Source organism: Callorhinus ursinus, unplaced genomic scaffold (assembly GCF_003265705.2).
Source record: "Callorhinus ursinus isolate GAN/ISIS: 27379988/994484 unplaced genomic scaffold, GSC_fseal_2.0 scaffold50, whole genome shotgun sequence".
Classification (NCBI taxonomy): domain Eukaryota; kingdom Metazoa; phylum Chordata; class Mammalia; order Carnivora; family Otariidae; genus Callorhinus; species Callorhinus ursinus.
Window position 1 is genome coordinate 8,809,130 of NW_027397112.1, and position 15,565 is coordinate 8,824,694.

The window sequence follows — 15,565 nt, forward strand, 5'->3', positions numbered from 1 at the left end:
TATCTTCTTTATCCACTCATCTGTCAATGGACATCTTGGCTCTTTCCACAGTTTGGCTATTGTGGACATTGCTGCTATAAACATTGGGGTGCACGTACCCTATCAGATCCCTACATTTGTATCTTTGGGGTAAATACCCAGTAGTGCAATTGCTGGATCGTATGGTAGCTCTATGGGAACCTCCACACTGTTCTCCAGAGTGGCTGCACCAGCTTGCATTCCCACCAACAGTGTAGGAGGGTTCCCCTTTCTCCACATTCCCGCCAACATCTGTCGTTTCCTCACTTGTTAATTTTAGCCATTCTGACCCACCAGCAATATATTTAACAAATGTTTACTGAATGCCTACTTTGTGCAAGGTACCACCTAGCATGAAAAGGTGAATAAGGTAGTAAAATATAGATTCTGTTCTCAAGGACTTTCAAATAAGGTAGGGGAGATGTGACCAGTGTGACAAAAACCTATTCAACAAAGGATAAAGACTGTCATAAGGAAAGTACAAGTGCAATGAAACTGGAGAGAATGCCTAACTAGAATTAGGGACAGATTCTGAAGGAAAGGTGCTATAGTCTAAATGCTTTTGTTCCCTTGAAATTATATGTTGGAATTCTCACCCCCAGTGTAATGATATTAAATGGAGATGGGATGTTTGGGAAGTGAGAAGTGTCCTACTATTGGGGCCCCAGAGAGCTTGCTTTCCCTCCTCCACCACAGGAGAACAGAGCAAGAAGGTGCTGGCCGTACACCAGGAAGCTCTCACTAGCTGCCGAATCTGCTGGCACTGTGATCTTGAGACTTAGCCTCAGAACTGCGAGAAATAAATGCTGTCTACGAGCCACTCCGTCTGTGGTATTTTGTTATAGCAGCCCAAACAGACTCAGAAAAGGTCCATCTCAGCTGGCTGAGATAGGAAATGATTAACTCTAGTTTTTGCAAGGGTAAGGTACATGGAAGGCAAGTTTAAACTACAAAGTTGAGAGGGTCTTCTGGGACCAGAGCAGGGATATTTCTGAATGCCAGGCTAAGTGGCCTGAATTTGAATCAGAGGTCATGGATAGTCATTGAGAATTTTCATGCTCATACTACATTTTCAAAAACTAGGGGGTGAGTAAAAGATGCTTTGGCTCCTTGGAGAAATGATTAATTCCTGGGGCTGGGGCATTAATAGTAAATGATGAGTGTGGAAAATCTGGTGGTGCCAGAAAGTACCGAAATGCTCATAAAATACTTTAGCGGAAGCTGAAAGGATACAGGAGCCAACTTGAAGGGGCTTCCAAAGGCCAAATCTTGGGCAATTTGAGCAACAAATAATAATGGCAATGGGTTATAGGTCCTAGTATAAAATAAATAAAGGAATCCGTAGTACTATAAATAATTAAAAAAATACATATATAGGGGAGAAGGGACAGCTCTTCCTTACATCAAAATTCTAATTAATAAATGCTGAAGGAATGAGGGAAATAGAAAACGTAAAAACACCAGAGCAATTGTTACTGCAGCAAGAATCTTTGATGGATCCTAAAATCAGTGGACAAAAGCATGAGAAACAAGATATTTGTCTAGTCTCAAAGCATCTCTCTCTCAAAGATACTTCTTAATTACAAAGGGGAAAAAGAGTAACTTCATAACTGAGAAACCTGGAAGACACCATCCGAGCCAGGTGATCGAGGTTAGCATCCCGTGATAGGACACAGCAAGGGCATACACCTCCCAAAGAGCTGCATTATAAGGGCACGGCAGCACTTCTGTGGTATTCTTGCTGATGATACATAAACTCAACCTAACGATGAGAAAAATCTCAAACTAAAACCGAAGAACATCCCACAAATAACTGGCTAGTATTGTATTCTTCAGTACTTTGGTGCTGATGCCGTGGGAGAGAGTCTGAGGATGGAGAAGACGAGAGGACAAAATCTCAGTGAACAGTGACATTAGGAGAAGGAAGAGAGAAGAGCAACCAGACGGGCAGGAGAACTAGGACCACCCTGCGAGTTCTGCAAAGTGCCGTGTCAATACCGCCAACACTATGGACAGGTTTAGAGGGTGAGAAATGACAGAAAGTTACTTTATCTGGTGGTCGGCAGTTGTTTGTGACTTTCGAGAGTAGCTTCAGTTGAATGACAAGAGGTTAGGTGTTTTCTTTCTTTTTCTTTTTTTAAAAGATATTGTTTTTAAATAATCTCCACACTGAATATGGGGCTTGAACTTACAACCCTGAGATCAAGAGTCACATGCTCTACCGACTGAGCCAGCCGGGAGTGCCCCCCCTTCTTTTCTTAAAGAGTATTATTTATTAGACCCTGCAAGAGATGAAAAGAGACTTTATCTCTCTTTTTAAAAAGATTTATTTATTTGAGAGAGAGAAAGCGGGGGGAGGGGCAGAGGGAGAGGGAGGAGGAGGAAGCAGGCTCCCCACTGAGCGCAACGCAGGGCTCAATCTCATGACCCTGGGATCAGGACCTGAGCCGAAATCAAGAGTCAGACGCTTAACTGACTGAGCCACCCAGGTGCCCCAAGATTTCATCTCTTTTTAAAAAGGCTTTCTCAGTTTTAATTCTCATGGTGACCCCACTAATCCTTTTTATAGATGAAAACAGTGAGACTGAGAGGTTAAATGACTTGCCCAAGCCCTCAGGGAAAGGAAGTATAAATGGAAGCTTTGACCAAGTTGTGTTTGATCCCAAAGTTTATGATTTTAATGACTTAATGCCTCTTTCTCTCATGGAGGCCAGACTAAAAATGGTTAAGGGCCAGTAAGGAAGCAGAGGTGGCAAGTAGAGAGGACTCTTTGGGTAGCACTGGTGGATATGGAAGGGAAGGGATGGGACCGCAGCCCTGGTCGGCAGGAGAGAGGGCAGCTGCTTTTTTGGGTTATAGGAGACATTCATCGGTTTGTTGAGAATTTATTTTTTATTTTTAAAGATTTATTTATTTATTTACTTGTCAGAGAGAGAGAGAGAGAGTGTGTGCACAGAAGCAGACGGAGAAGCAGGCTCCCCGCTGAGCAAGGAGCCCGATGCGGGGCTTGATCAGAGAACCCCAGGATCATGACCTGAGCCAAAGGCAGACACTCAACCAACTGAGCCACCCAGGCGTCCCGGTTTGTTGAGAATTTAGGAAAAGAGTGAAACGAATTGTGAGAGAAAAGCAACATGTAGAGATAAAAAATACTGGTGGAGGCAAGTGCTTTGGGAAGGATGGTAAACATTTCCTTCTCTGAGGCAGACATGAAGTGAGTGTTGGTAAGGATTAACGGAGTTTTGAGATGGAGGCACATGGAGATGAACTCAGTCTTGGTAATGTAGGAGGCCAAGAGGTGTGGCAGGGTGTGGAGGAGAATGCAAATGATTCCCGTATCTGCTCTGGGGAAAATAGAGATGTATGGAACGGTAACTGGGCAGTAGGGAGGTCCCAACTGAGATGAGGATATGAATTCACAGCAGTAGTAATAAGGCCCAGTTGTTCTGTTTTTAGAGATGAGATGTTCATTCAAATGAATAGGACATTATAGGTGGACGTTATAGGTCTGTGTCACAGTAGACACCTAGGGGTCTGGAACTTCACTGAGAGTCTCAGGTCCCAGTTCTCAAAAGTCTCAAGAGTCCCCCTTTCTTCCCTGGTGAGAACACTGGACATCTTAGAACGAGGTCACACATATTACTTATATTTCAGTGCAAAACCACCCAAATCCTCAGTCTGTTTTCAAGACTGAAACAAAATGCCACAAGGCTACAATTTTCCCCAGAGGCTTACATTGTTGAGACCGGAATTTTTCTTCTCACCAAAATTTTGAAATTGAGTTCTTTTATATCAGCAGCTCTTGAGATACTATAAAGCAAACACTTTTTTAGAAAGGTCTTCAGAGAATTGAAGTTCACTAGCAGATACACTGCCTAGTGCCTCTGGTGGGTTTGAGTATAAACACAGAGAGTCATGTCCTCCTCACACCTCTATGATGCTGGTCTTCAAGGCTAGGGTGAGGGAGTCTGGCCTCTGTTCTTACCTCCAGGGCTAACTTCTCTTCTCTACACATGAAAGGCTGTGGGCACGGTTCAGTTCTGACTTCCCACTGCAGTCTCTTTGCTCCTTCACTTCTCCTTCCTCCCTCTGTGCTCAGCGGAGAATTCCCTGGTTGTTAGGTGGGGACTTTTTGTGGCTGCTGATAAATGCAGCTTCCTAAGTGCCTCCCAAGGGCTTTAGAACCATGTTCTGCTGTGGTGCGGAAGGGGCAGTGGCCAGTGTGCCAGCACTGGGACGTCTGCACAGCCAGTATTCCCCGTGATCTGTGCCCTACTGGATTTGATGTGCTCTGCCTAGACTCATGAGATGACACAGGAGACAAGGAAGACTCCACGGCAGGGAGGAAGAGAAAGGGAGGACAGGCAAAGCATCAGAGTGGGGCAGCCATTACCTGGGCACGCTTCTTGCACAGAAGTACAACAATGCTCAGGAAGCCAGCCGCCGCTGCATAGCCCAGAGGGGTCAGGCCGCTTTCAGAAGAGGCATCCACATTGGCCCCAAACTCCAAAAGCAGGGCCACCATTTCTGTATAACCAAGATGAGACTGGACACACAGAATTGGAGCATTATTTAAAACCTCTGTCCGGTAATTAATGTTGGCACCTCCCAAAATCAGCAGTCGGCTGACCTAGAAATAAGTACACAGAAATTACACTTAGGCAAGTTTCAGTTGCATCCTTTCAGTCATCTTTAATTAAGTCATCAGGGACCCCACAACAGCACCTAGTAGCACTTAGTAACTGCTTTATTTTATAATCTTCACTTGTTCCTTTTTTGATACCTTGCCTTCAGAAAGGGTTGTGAAATGTCTCCTTTCCATGAACTGCTCAGTCATGAGAGCAGACGCCACCCACACTATAGTGCTGAACACAGCCTCTTCTAAGTGAACTGTTGGTCAGAAAAGCTCCTACCCGAACAAAGCCTACCTGAGATCAATTTACTGCCTAGAAGCAGGAGGACCTAATCCTATAAACCAGAGCCAGAAGGTAGTAGCTCAACAGGTCTGGTCTTCAATTCACAGAATAAAATGCAACAATTTCAAATATATTAGATTATCAATAAAAGGCTGACTGATAGGAGATAGTCTAAGGTTAAGTCAAATATCAGTTAAATAGCCACTTAAATGTCCCAATTTTATTTCTGCACAACTAATTCTTTAATCTATCTGTAATTCACAAGCATCTACCTTTATATTTGGAGTGTAGAGATTTCGTAAAGATGCCAATGCCATGGAAAGACCTTCTGTGCTATAGGAGATCCAGAGACCTTGGAGGATGGAAGATGACACACCAACTTTTTTACTCAAACCCTGAAAAAGAAATAGAGACAGTTAAATTATTAGCCCGGCTGAAGAGTACCATGAGTAGTGAGTGACTTCTAGGTTTGTTGTACTAAGAAATGAGAATAGAGTCTTGCCCTAACTAGGTCCAGGCCCAGCAAAGCCAATCCAAGGAAGGAAGATACTAACAGTGAAGTTTGGCACCTAATAAGTGAATCTGGGGAGGTATTCTCCTTAAAAAGTTAAGCTACTTCTGCCTGCTTTGTTCCTTGAAATGCTGGTTGTTCTTGCCTAGAATACCTACTTATGTCTAAAACAGCAATTCATGGCCAACCTTGTTTCATTTATACTCCTGATCCTATTCTCCTTTCCCCATCACTGAATTATTTGGAAGCAAATCCCAGACATCTTATCAGTTAATATACAACTATTTCAGTAAATGCCTCTAAAAAGATATAGGCTCTTTTTAAGACAAGGCCCAACATCATTATGATACCTAAAATTAACAAGGATTCTATAATATGAAATATCCAGTGTTCAAATTTCCTTGACTGTCTCAAAAAAAGAAATAATTTTTTTTCTAAATTGTAATCTGTAAAAGATCCATATACTATAACCAATTTTAAAACACTTTAAAAACGTAAAGGGAAAATGAGATTTTCTTATATTAATTTTTTAAACAAAATATTGTGCACATATTTCCATACATGTACACATGCTTTTGCCTCATTCTATTTCAAGAGAGATATAGTAGTCCATTATATGGATGTATCATAATTTACTTACAGATAAGTTAGGTTCTAGAGCTCACCTCTACCGCAGATCCTGGCAAACCAGGAAACTTAGCTCTGACTCCTTCTTTGGGCCTCAGTCTCCTAATCTGGACTATGTGTGAGCCTCACCAAGATCTTTTGAGGAACTGTAAACTGTATTAAACAATTATACAGAAAAATCATTATAAATTGATATTTATAATTCAACAGAGGAAGCTTTTAGTAATGGAAGACAAGCTCTATATATTATGGTTGAAGGAAAAAAAGAAAGGGAATCCAACATTTATTCAGTATCTGCTATGTGTCAGGCTCTATGCTAGGGCCTTTTCATGTTAGTTTCTTTAATCTCCATGACAGTCCTGTGAAGTTGAATTTATTACTATTTTTATATAGGAGGAAACAACCCAGAGAAGGCTAAGTAATTTGCCCAAAGTCCTACAACCATTAAAAAGTGGAGCTGGAATTAGAAGCCAAGTCCTTTTAACTCTAAACTTCATGTTCCTTCCATTAGACCAAGTTAAACCTGAGCCAGGACTTTAATTCTGAATTCTTAGCTGGAAAAGTAGCAACTAAAATAAACAAAGCAGCTGATTGCTGGCTTCTCCCTTTACCTTTAATTCTGAACCATTCTCCACCCTTGAGTGCCTTCTCCAAAATTGTCCTTTTTTATCCTAGACAATCTGATCTACTTCTATGGGCTTTGCTCTTACGATTTCAACTAAGCATTATTTCTTTTCTAACTATGATATTTAAAGCACAACTGTGACTATGACCTGTAATAGCCAACTTTCTCTTAAATACTGACTTACGTGAAATTCCTTAGATATGTTCACTTAATCCACAGAATATTATAAAGATTATCCTACAGAAGAAGAATGCTGGACCAGTGTTTATTAAAGTCACACAGCAATTCTACTTTTGCTCAAGGTCTCCAGCATCAGAGCGAGTTTAGAAAATGTTGTATTTAACTTCTCAGAAAGATACAGCAACTCATTCCTCTGCTCAGGGCCTCTAAGTTTGGGTTTAGTTTTCTTGAATATAAATTGCTTCTTTTTTTCTGTGTGATACCCAGGACAGTTTTGGTCATTCAAAGATACCAAAGGAATTTTAAATGAGAAAGCCTAAGATGTTCAGAGAAAAGGTGGATGTTCCCAGAATACCAAGTCATAATTTCTGCTCAAGGGGACTTGGCTATACTTCTGGTAATGGTGGATCTAAACTTGATCCTGCTAAGGACAGTTAGGAAAAACTCTACAAAATTTAAAAATTATCCTCACTGAAGACATGGGAGGAATAACAGGTTGGAGAAGAATTACTAGACCACGTAAGGATAGGATGGAGCCCAGGAGAGCAGTTTAGAGCTACTTTTCTCCTCGATGTGTTTGCTAATTCTGCAGAATTAGCTAGGAATACTTTTGATAGCTTTAGGATTTTTAGGGCAGTGAAATTCTTCTGTATGATCCTGTAATGGTGGATACATATTAGGCATTTGGCAAAATCCACAGAAGCATAAAACACAGTTAAAACCTAATATAAACTATGGACTTCAGTTAATGATATGTCAATATAGGTTCATCAATTATAACAATGTACCACACCAGTGCAAGAAGTTAATAATAGGGGAAACTGTGGTGGGAGAGTGAGTAAATGGAAATTCTCTGTATTTTCTGTAAACCTAAAACTACTCTAAGAAAGAAAGACTATTAAAAAAAAAAAAAAAAAAAAGCCTGGGTTCTACTCCAGAACCATGAATGATAATCTCTGGGAGTAAAGCACAGGGGTGTGTGTGTGTGTGTGTGTGTGTGTGTGTGCGCGTGTGTGTGTTTAAAGTTCTCCAGGAGAATCTAATGTATAGCCAAAATTGAAAGCTACTGGCCATTGATCTAGACCTACAGATAAATCTGAACAAAATTCAGTGAAAAAAAGTTACAGAATTACATGAAGAATGATTCTGTTTATGTCAAATGTAAAAATTAATGGAATAATTCTGTATACTGTTTATGAATATATTTTTATGTTGAAAAAATGCAAAATATGGATAAGAAGAATATATGTGAACCTTACGGTAGAAATTATCTCTAAAAGGGAGAGAAATAGGGTTAACAGAGGGCTCTACTCTATGTGTTACATTTTCATTTCTTCAAAATAAAGAAAAAGATTTGAAGCAAATATGGAAAAATCTTAGCATCTGTTAAATCTGGTAGATTGTATTTGATTATTCAGTTATCTGTGCTTTCTGGTATGTTTAAAATATAATTTTAAAAGGGGGGGATAGGGATATTTCTTCCTCAGAGACGAGAGAAAGGGAGGTAAGAACTGATGATACTGTAGATTGATTTTTTGGTGGGAGGAGGAGAGTGGTTAAGGGAAGTCACACTCAATGGCTTTGATTTACTCAGTGACTCATAAGTCAGGCTGTTTTTGGAATTAGTCGACTTGGTTAAGAGCCAGATAAAAAAGAAATGGAAAAAGGAACTGAGTAAGAATAGACCTTTGTAAATGAACTTCAATGAAATGGTCCAGTAACTGGACTACAAAGCAGCACTGAGGGTCCCAGTGAGGTTGAAGTAAATACATAGGAAAGAAGCCTGAAATACAGAGCTAGACTCTAGGATTTGGAATATGAGCTTTACTCGTGCCATGGACTTGCTCTACTGATTTCTTCTGCTTGGTGGGGCTGACTCTTCTGCTTCTATGAGGTATAAGAGGAAAGAGTTTCAGTTTAGTTAAATTCATCTCAACAGACGTGATAGGCAGAATCCCATTATCAGGCAGGATGTGGCCAAAAATAACATGTAATTAAATTCTGAGCTGATGGGTTCTTAAAGAGAACCCTAAGTTCAAATAACTAGAAAAAGTGTTTCTTTAGTATCTGTAACTACTGCTCAGGCAGCAAGGGATCTCTTTTTGTCAGAGATAGATGGTAATGGAGTCCCTTCCTTAAATATTTGTTAGAGTCTAAATTTACAACACTGTTTATCAGCTGGGAGAAAGCCTGCTCAGTAGTTTTAAATACCAACAAGGAAGGCATAAAGAAATGACAGCAATCTCAACTTAGGGATCTTAGCTCTCGCTCACGTATGTTAAGATCATGGCAAAAACTTACCTAGGGGGCTCAACCAATGAGGTTCTTTAAGGCAAATTATTTACAAATATATCATTAGTGTCTCACCTATAGTCACCCTAGCATCTCAAATAAATCATTACTATTCTTACCAGACCATCTGTGTGGCCATGTTTGGTTATAATGAAAAGATCCTGGTAAACAAAGGGGTTGGCAAACTATAGCCTGGGGCTAAATCCAGCCTTTCATCAGTTTTTATAAATCATGTTTTACTGGAATATGAACATATCCATTTATTTCTGTATCATCTTTAGCTGCTTTTGAATTACAATGGCAGAGTTAAGTGGTTTCAACACAGATTATATGGACTACAAAGCCATATTTGCTGATCACTGCTGTAGAGGATGCTAGGTAGCCTCTGAAAAGGTTATATCACCATCTGGAATTTATGCTCATTATTAATTCTTACTATCAGGCAAGAAATTATTACCAATAATTTTGATCACAAAACCTTAGATATATGTCTAGTACTTTGCATCTTATAATGTACCTCTTTTATATATCTTATATCTATGATCCTTATAACAATCCTGAGAGTTAGATATTGTTACCATTTTACAGATGAGAAAACAGACTGCTTAAGTTAAGTGGTAGAGTCTGTACTTGAACCCATGCCTTTTGACTGATGTCGAAGGATCTTTCTTCTACCTACTAGATGCCTACTTATAGCACCTTTCCCCTCTGGCCAAGAGATCTGTTCTGGTAAGAAATGTTAAAGAACTGACCAATCAAAGAAACATTTCAGAGGGCAGCATTTAGGCGGTTAATTGCAAGAGCACTCTGAAACCCTTTTGGTGGCCAGACTCAATCCAACGAAACACCCTGCATTCCAAGACGGATTGAAATATCTCTGGCCACAATTCACAAACAGACTGCTTTCTTTTCATAGATTAAAAAAAAAAAATCTAAATGGCAATTAGAGGATTACAAAAGAACTATAAGTGCTCAACACCATGGTCATTAGGGAAGTGCAAATTAAAACTACCGTGAGATACCACTTCACACTAAAATGGCTACAATAAGACAGACAATATCTAACAAGTGTTGGCAAGGGCTCGAAAAAACTGGAACTCTCATACATTGCTGGTGGGAATGTAAAACGATGCAGCTACTTTGGAAAACAGATTGGCAATTGCTCAAAATGTTAAACACAGAGTTACTATATGACCTAGTAATTCCATCCTGGTATATATCCAAGAGAAGTGAAGACATGTTCACATAAAAACCTGAACACTAACATTGTAAGTGTACTAAGTGCCACTGAGTTGTTCACTTTCAAATGGATAATTTTATTTTAAAAAAATCAAAAAAGGGAACAATCTGTAAGCTAACATTCATAGCAACATTATTCACAATAGCCAAAAAGCAGAAAAAACCCAATGTCCAACTGGTGAATGGATAAATAAACTATGGTATATCTACAAAACAGAATATTATTTGGCAGTAAAAAGAATCAAGTGGGGCGCCTGGGTGGCTTAGTTGGTTAAGCATCCAACTCTTGATTTCGGCTCAGGTCACAATCTCAGGGTTGTGAGACTGAGCCCTGCACTGGGCTCTGTGCTCAGCGTGCAGTCTGCTTGTCCCTCTTCCTCTGCTCCTCTCCTCTGCGCATGTGCGCTCTCTCTACCCCTAAAATAAATACATTTTAAAAATCTAAAAAAAAAAAAAAGGCATCAAGTAGTGATACATGCTACAACACAGATGAACCCTGAAAACCTGCTAAGTGAAAGAAGCCAGACACAGAAGGCCACATACTGTATGATTCTGTTTATATAAAATGTGTAAAAAAGTCAAATCTATAGAGACAGAAAGCAGATTGGTGGTTGCCAGGAAGTATGGGGAGTACCTTGAAGTGGGCATGAGGTATATTTTTAGGGTGATGGAAATGTACAAATAGTGGTGATAGTTACACAACTCTGTAAATACACTAAAAGTCATTGATTTGTACACTTAAAATGGGTTACTTTTACGGTATATAAGCTATACCTCAATAAAGCTGTTAAAAACAAAAAGAATGAAAAGAGCTCCTTAGCCAGTCAAATATCCAGAATTACAGGCCTACAACCTCGTACTTTTAAGGTGGTTAATGACATTGTACACAATTTTTCATGAACAAAGATAAAACAAAGGGAATTTAAAATTAATTGGAAAGAAATATAAATTGGACGATATGTCACTGCTGATTGGAAGTTCTGAATGGTACTGGTTATAACCACAGAGTCTGTCTTTGCCTTTTCATGACCCTCAACTGATGGGGACTGAAAATTCTAGCAGCTGGGAGAAGCTAAAGTGAATCAACAGGGAGCACTGGGCATTTAAAGGACCCTGAAAAGTGGACCATCAGGAAAGCCATAGTCCAAGTCTACATTCTTCAGGCCACGGTCATGTCATCACCATATGCTGCACACCCGAGTATTTATGGCCTGAATCACACACGGAGCCAGTCTTATCTCAGGCAACCATGTTGTCTGTAGCAACATAAGATAAAACCGTGTCAACGATAGGAGCGTGTGCTTTAAATGTAGGTTTCCGTGTATTGGATATAATCACACTGGGTCAAAGAAATTTCATATCATTTATCTGTTAATGCAGCATTTGTTTATTTTATGGTACAGAAAAGACAGGAATCAACTTCTTTGCATCTGATCCTAGGCAGATGGTGAGGCTAAAAGCTTAAGTGTTTAAAGCGGTAATGCTTAATACTTATGTTACTTTCCTATCTAACAGAAGGATAATGATCTCAGAGTTTGTAGAAGTAGCAGAGACTTTTTGGTCCACTTGAAGTTGGAATGAGACACCTGGCCTGTTATTTTAGTCTCACTCTGCTCCCACTAAGTAAGGTCACTGGGTAGAGTCATTTTTGGTACAGCGATTTGTTAGATAAGACAATTATGATTCAAATAAAGGACTTGTCACCATGAGTTCCACTTCTGTATGTCTGTCGATCAGGCTTCTCCCAGCTGTGCGCTTATATACTGGGAAGAATTTGCTAGGCTTTCGGAGCTGCCCTTAATGCCATCCTTCTCTCTGAAGAGAACTCTTTTATCTTCAACGGTATCCCCTGGGGGGTGGGGGGGTGGGAAGTCCGACACAGAGAACTATTTAAGATACTTGTATTTCTCCATCCTGAGGCAGGAAAAGCACTCTGAAGAGACTGCAGGAACTGGAGGTAGCAATGCAATAAGCAATGCAATAGCAAACTGTGGGCTAGAAAAACCAGGAGAACAAATTTCTTTCCCGACTTTTGTGCTTTATCCCACAACTGTTACTTAGACTCTAAATTCCTTGAGATTAGGGACTTTATCTTTTTCTGTTTTGTATCCCTAGTACAATGCCTACATAAGTGCTGAATAAACAGATGAACGCATACATGCACAGACAAAGTATGTTCTGTCCTCCAGCATTATGTGTCCATCCCAGCTTGTGAATGCTGAGAGAGGGAAGCTGATGCCATAGAGTTCTTAGAAGTTTTGAAACTACTGAGAGAAAAACCAGGATTACAGTTTGAATGGAGAATGGGGGAAGTAGCTCAAAGAAAGGTTAATGTTGGTTCCAGATAAATAGTTGGAAAATCGTAGCACTAGGAATATTAAAATCTTCAAAAAACAATTATAAGAAAATTGAAAGAGTAACTGCTCTCAGTGATTTTTTTTTTTTTAGACATTGTGAAAATCTGCAACTAACTGCTACAGCGTGCCTGTCTTCAGGAGAGTAGTCATACATGGAGCACACATATATGTGTGTATATGCTTCTTACCTAAGCGATTATCCACGTACATTTCCTGAAAAGTCTAGCAATCAGCTAAGCTGGGAGATGACAAATGTGGTTCTCTTTTCCAAAAGCCTAGAGAGGGACAGGCCACATTTTGTAACAAAAAGCAGGGACTACACTGAAATGAGAGTAGCTTCATACACAGTGTTAAGGAAAGCCTGCTGGAGATAGAAAGAAAAAAGCCTTCAACTTTTCTTAATTACCTTAAAAATGTGTGCTTTGAGGATGTGATGTCCCAGTTCAATAGTCTGCTGTCGGTTTAGTTTTCCCTCCTGGCGGGAAAACCAGAAAGCAAGTAATGTGTGACCACTCCTGCAAAGAAAAAGAGACTCATTTTAGAATTGTAATGCCCCCGTTCTGCATTGGGTGGGGGACTGTCCAGGTCCAGCCATACCTCCAGCAAAACTCTCTCTCATTCAACCAATTTCTTAAGAGTAGAGTACCTGCTGCTGGGCAAATAATGGGTTTTGAAAGGTCCCTAGCTTTTACCAGTCCTTCACCCAGATCACATGTGTGAATATCACAAAATGTCATTTCTAGTTGGCTTACACCCATCCCACACACAGATGGCATTAAAAGATTCATTTTATTTTGTCTCTGTGAACTCTCCTCTTATTTTACCCATGCTTTAAATGTCAGTGCTCCTCAGGATCTCCTTTTTGGTCCTAGTCTGTCCTTGCTCCATTAGCTCATCCATCCTGACAGCCTTCACCACCACTGTGTCTTCTTCTTGATCTAGACTTCCGAGACTTATACCATATACATCCAGCTGTTTGTTGGCTTTCTCCACCTGGAGGTCCCGCAGTATGTCAAGCTCAACAAATCCCCGGACGGATTAACCACCTCTTCCCCAAGTGAAGTCTTCTTTGATCCCCTCCACCTTCCCCGCAGCTGAGAAACAGGGAGTATTTTCTTTTTGGTACAAGCATTATAGATTGTATATCTCTCTTGTACAGTATGTAGCACACTATTTCATGCTCTCTTCTCTACTTGACTGTAGGTTTCCCGACGGCATCCACTCCCCTTTCTCCTTGAAAATGGATCCCTGATCTCTTAAGAAAGAGAAAACTCTCTTTTCTGCCTCTGCATGTTGTCTTATCAGCCCATGATACTCAGAACTGCCATGGCTCTCTCACAATCATGTGGTCATCTGGTCTGAAGACAAAGCTAACAGAAGGGCTAAACTAAGAGAAATGGAGAAAAATAGAGCCTAAGCCCTGACTGTATGGCATCAGAAGCTGCCTGAAGTTTGGACTTGTTATATGAAGTAATACATTTAAACTTTTACTTTATACATTATTGCATACTTTGTACATTTATAAAATACATGTATACTCCATTTCGGTTGGAATATTCTAGTTCTTCTAGCTCAAAGCATCCTAATGATGTATATTCTTTTTTCAAAAAGATTTCCTTTATTTATGTGAAGGGGGGTCGGGGTAGGAGCAGGAGAGGGAGAGAGAGAATCTCAAGCAGACTCCATGTTGAGTGCGGAGCCTGAAGCAGGGCTCAATCTCACGACCCCAAGATCAGACCTGAGCCAAAACCAAGAGTCTGATGCCCAACCGAATGCGCCACCCAGGTGCCCCTGATATATTCCTTTAAGTGTGAATGTATGCATGCATGTATATATGTGTGTATGTATATAACATGTGTGTGTATTTCTATTTACATTATGACAGAAATTCTGAGTTATTTATCTTCCCTGGAGTGCCTAACACAGTGTATTGTATATAAAAATTCTCAGTAACATTTTTTGGAAGCAAGATAAAGCTGGGTATTAAAGAAAGGGTGCTAGACCCTTTGGGACATGCCTTCTTACCACATTTGCTCTAGCCTGCAGAACTGCAGACACTTAGGACTATCTCTCTACTGCCCACCAGGTTGGTGCTCAGTAGAGTTCTTTATGCCACTGGTAACAAAACTCTTCTATTCCTTTCACTTGGAGTATCACAGAAGAGGAAATGAAACCATTGTCAAAAAGAAGAAAAAAAAATAGCAAGTAAGTTTTCATTGATAATACTTCCCTAAAAAGAGGCCCAAATATCTACTGGATGATTTTCTCTCACTGGCTACTCTGCCAGGTTTCACCAAATTTGGAGATACCTCACACCAAATTCTGAAAAAACAAATACATTTTAAATTTATTTATTTTATTTTTTTCAAGGTTCAGTAAAGACTCTGAAGACTAGAGGATGGGACAACTTACCCAGGAATCATTGTAAAGAGATTTCACTCCAAAAAGACTTTAAAAGGAAATTCTACCATGTTCTAACCTTGAGCTTCAAGAATTTCTGAATTCTAGTGGATACTATACCAACTTATTTCACTGGATAAAATTAATCATAATGGAAAGGAAGTTATTTAATTGAAAGAATGTCTGAGAGAAGTGTAGCTTGCATGGAATCATCAGTATCATCCGAAGGTATGAGCCCAGATCGTTTTATGTTCACAAAATCTGGAAATTTCTACTGAACTTTTATTTATCCTTTGAAAGCCCAATTTAGTTGGTAGGCTATTTTAACAGAGCATATTAGAAGATGACATGCAACATTTATGAAGTGTCCTATCTCAAGTTCTCAAAGTCCTATCCAGTT

General features: G+C 39.9%; 1 protein-coding gene across 10 annotated transcripts in view; it reads right to left on the reverse strand.

The window, feature by feature from the left end:
• TANC2 (tetratricopeptide repeat, ankyrin repeat and coiled-coil containing 2) overlaps positions 1-15,565 on the reverse strand; it is a 352,068-nt gene that overhangs the window by 32,038 nt on the left and 304,465 nt on the right. For all 10 annotated transcript variants that reach the window (XM_073883063.1, XM_025890285.2, XM_073883069.1 and 7 more), the window contains 3 exons: positions 13,172-13,280; positions 5,207-5,329; positions 4,412-4,648 (listed from right to left, as the gene is read on the reverse strand). In XM_073883063.1, coding sequence (XP_073739164.1) covers positions 4,412-4,648; positions 5,207-5,329; positions 13,172-13,280 — 469 coding nt within the window. The remainder of the gene's footprint in view (positions 1-4,411; positions 4,649-5,206; positions 5,330-13,171; positions 13,281-15,565) is intronic.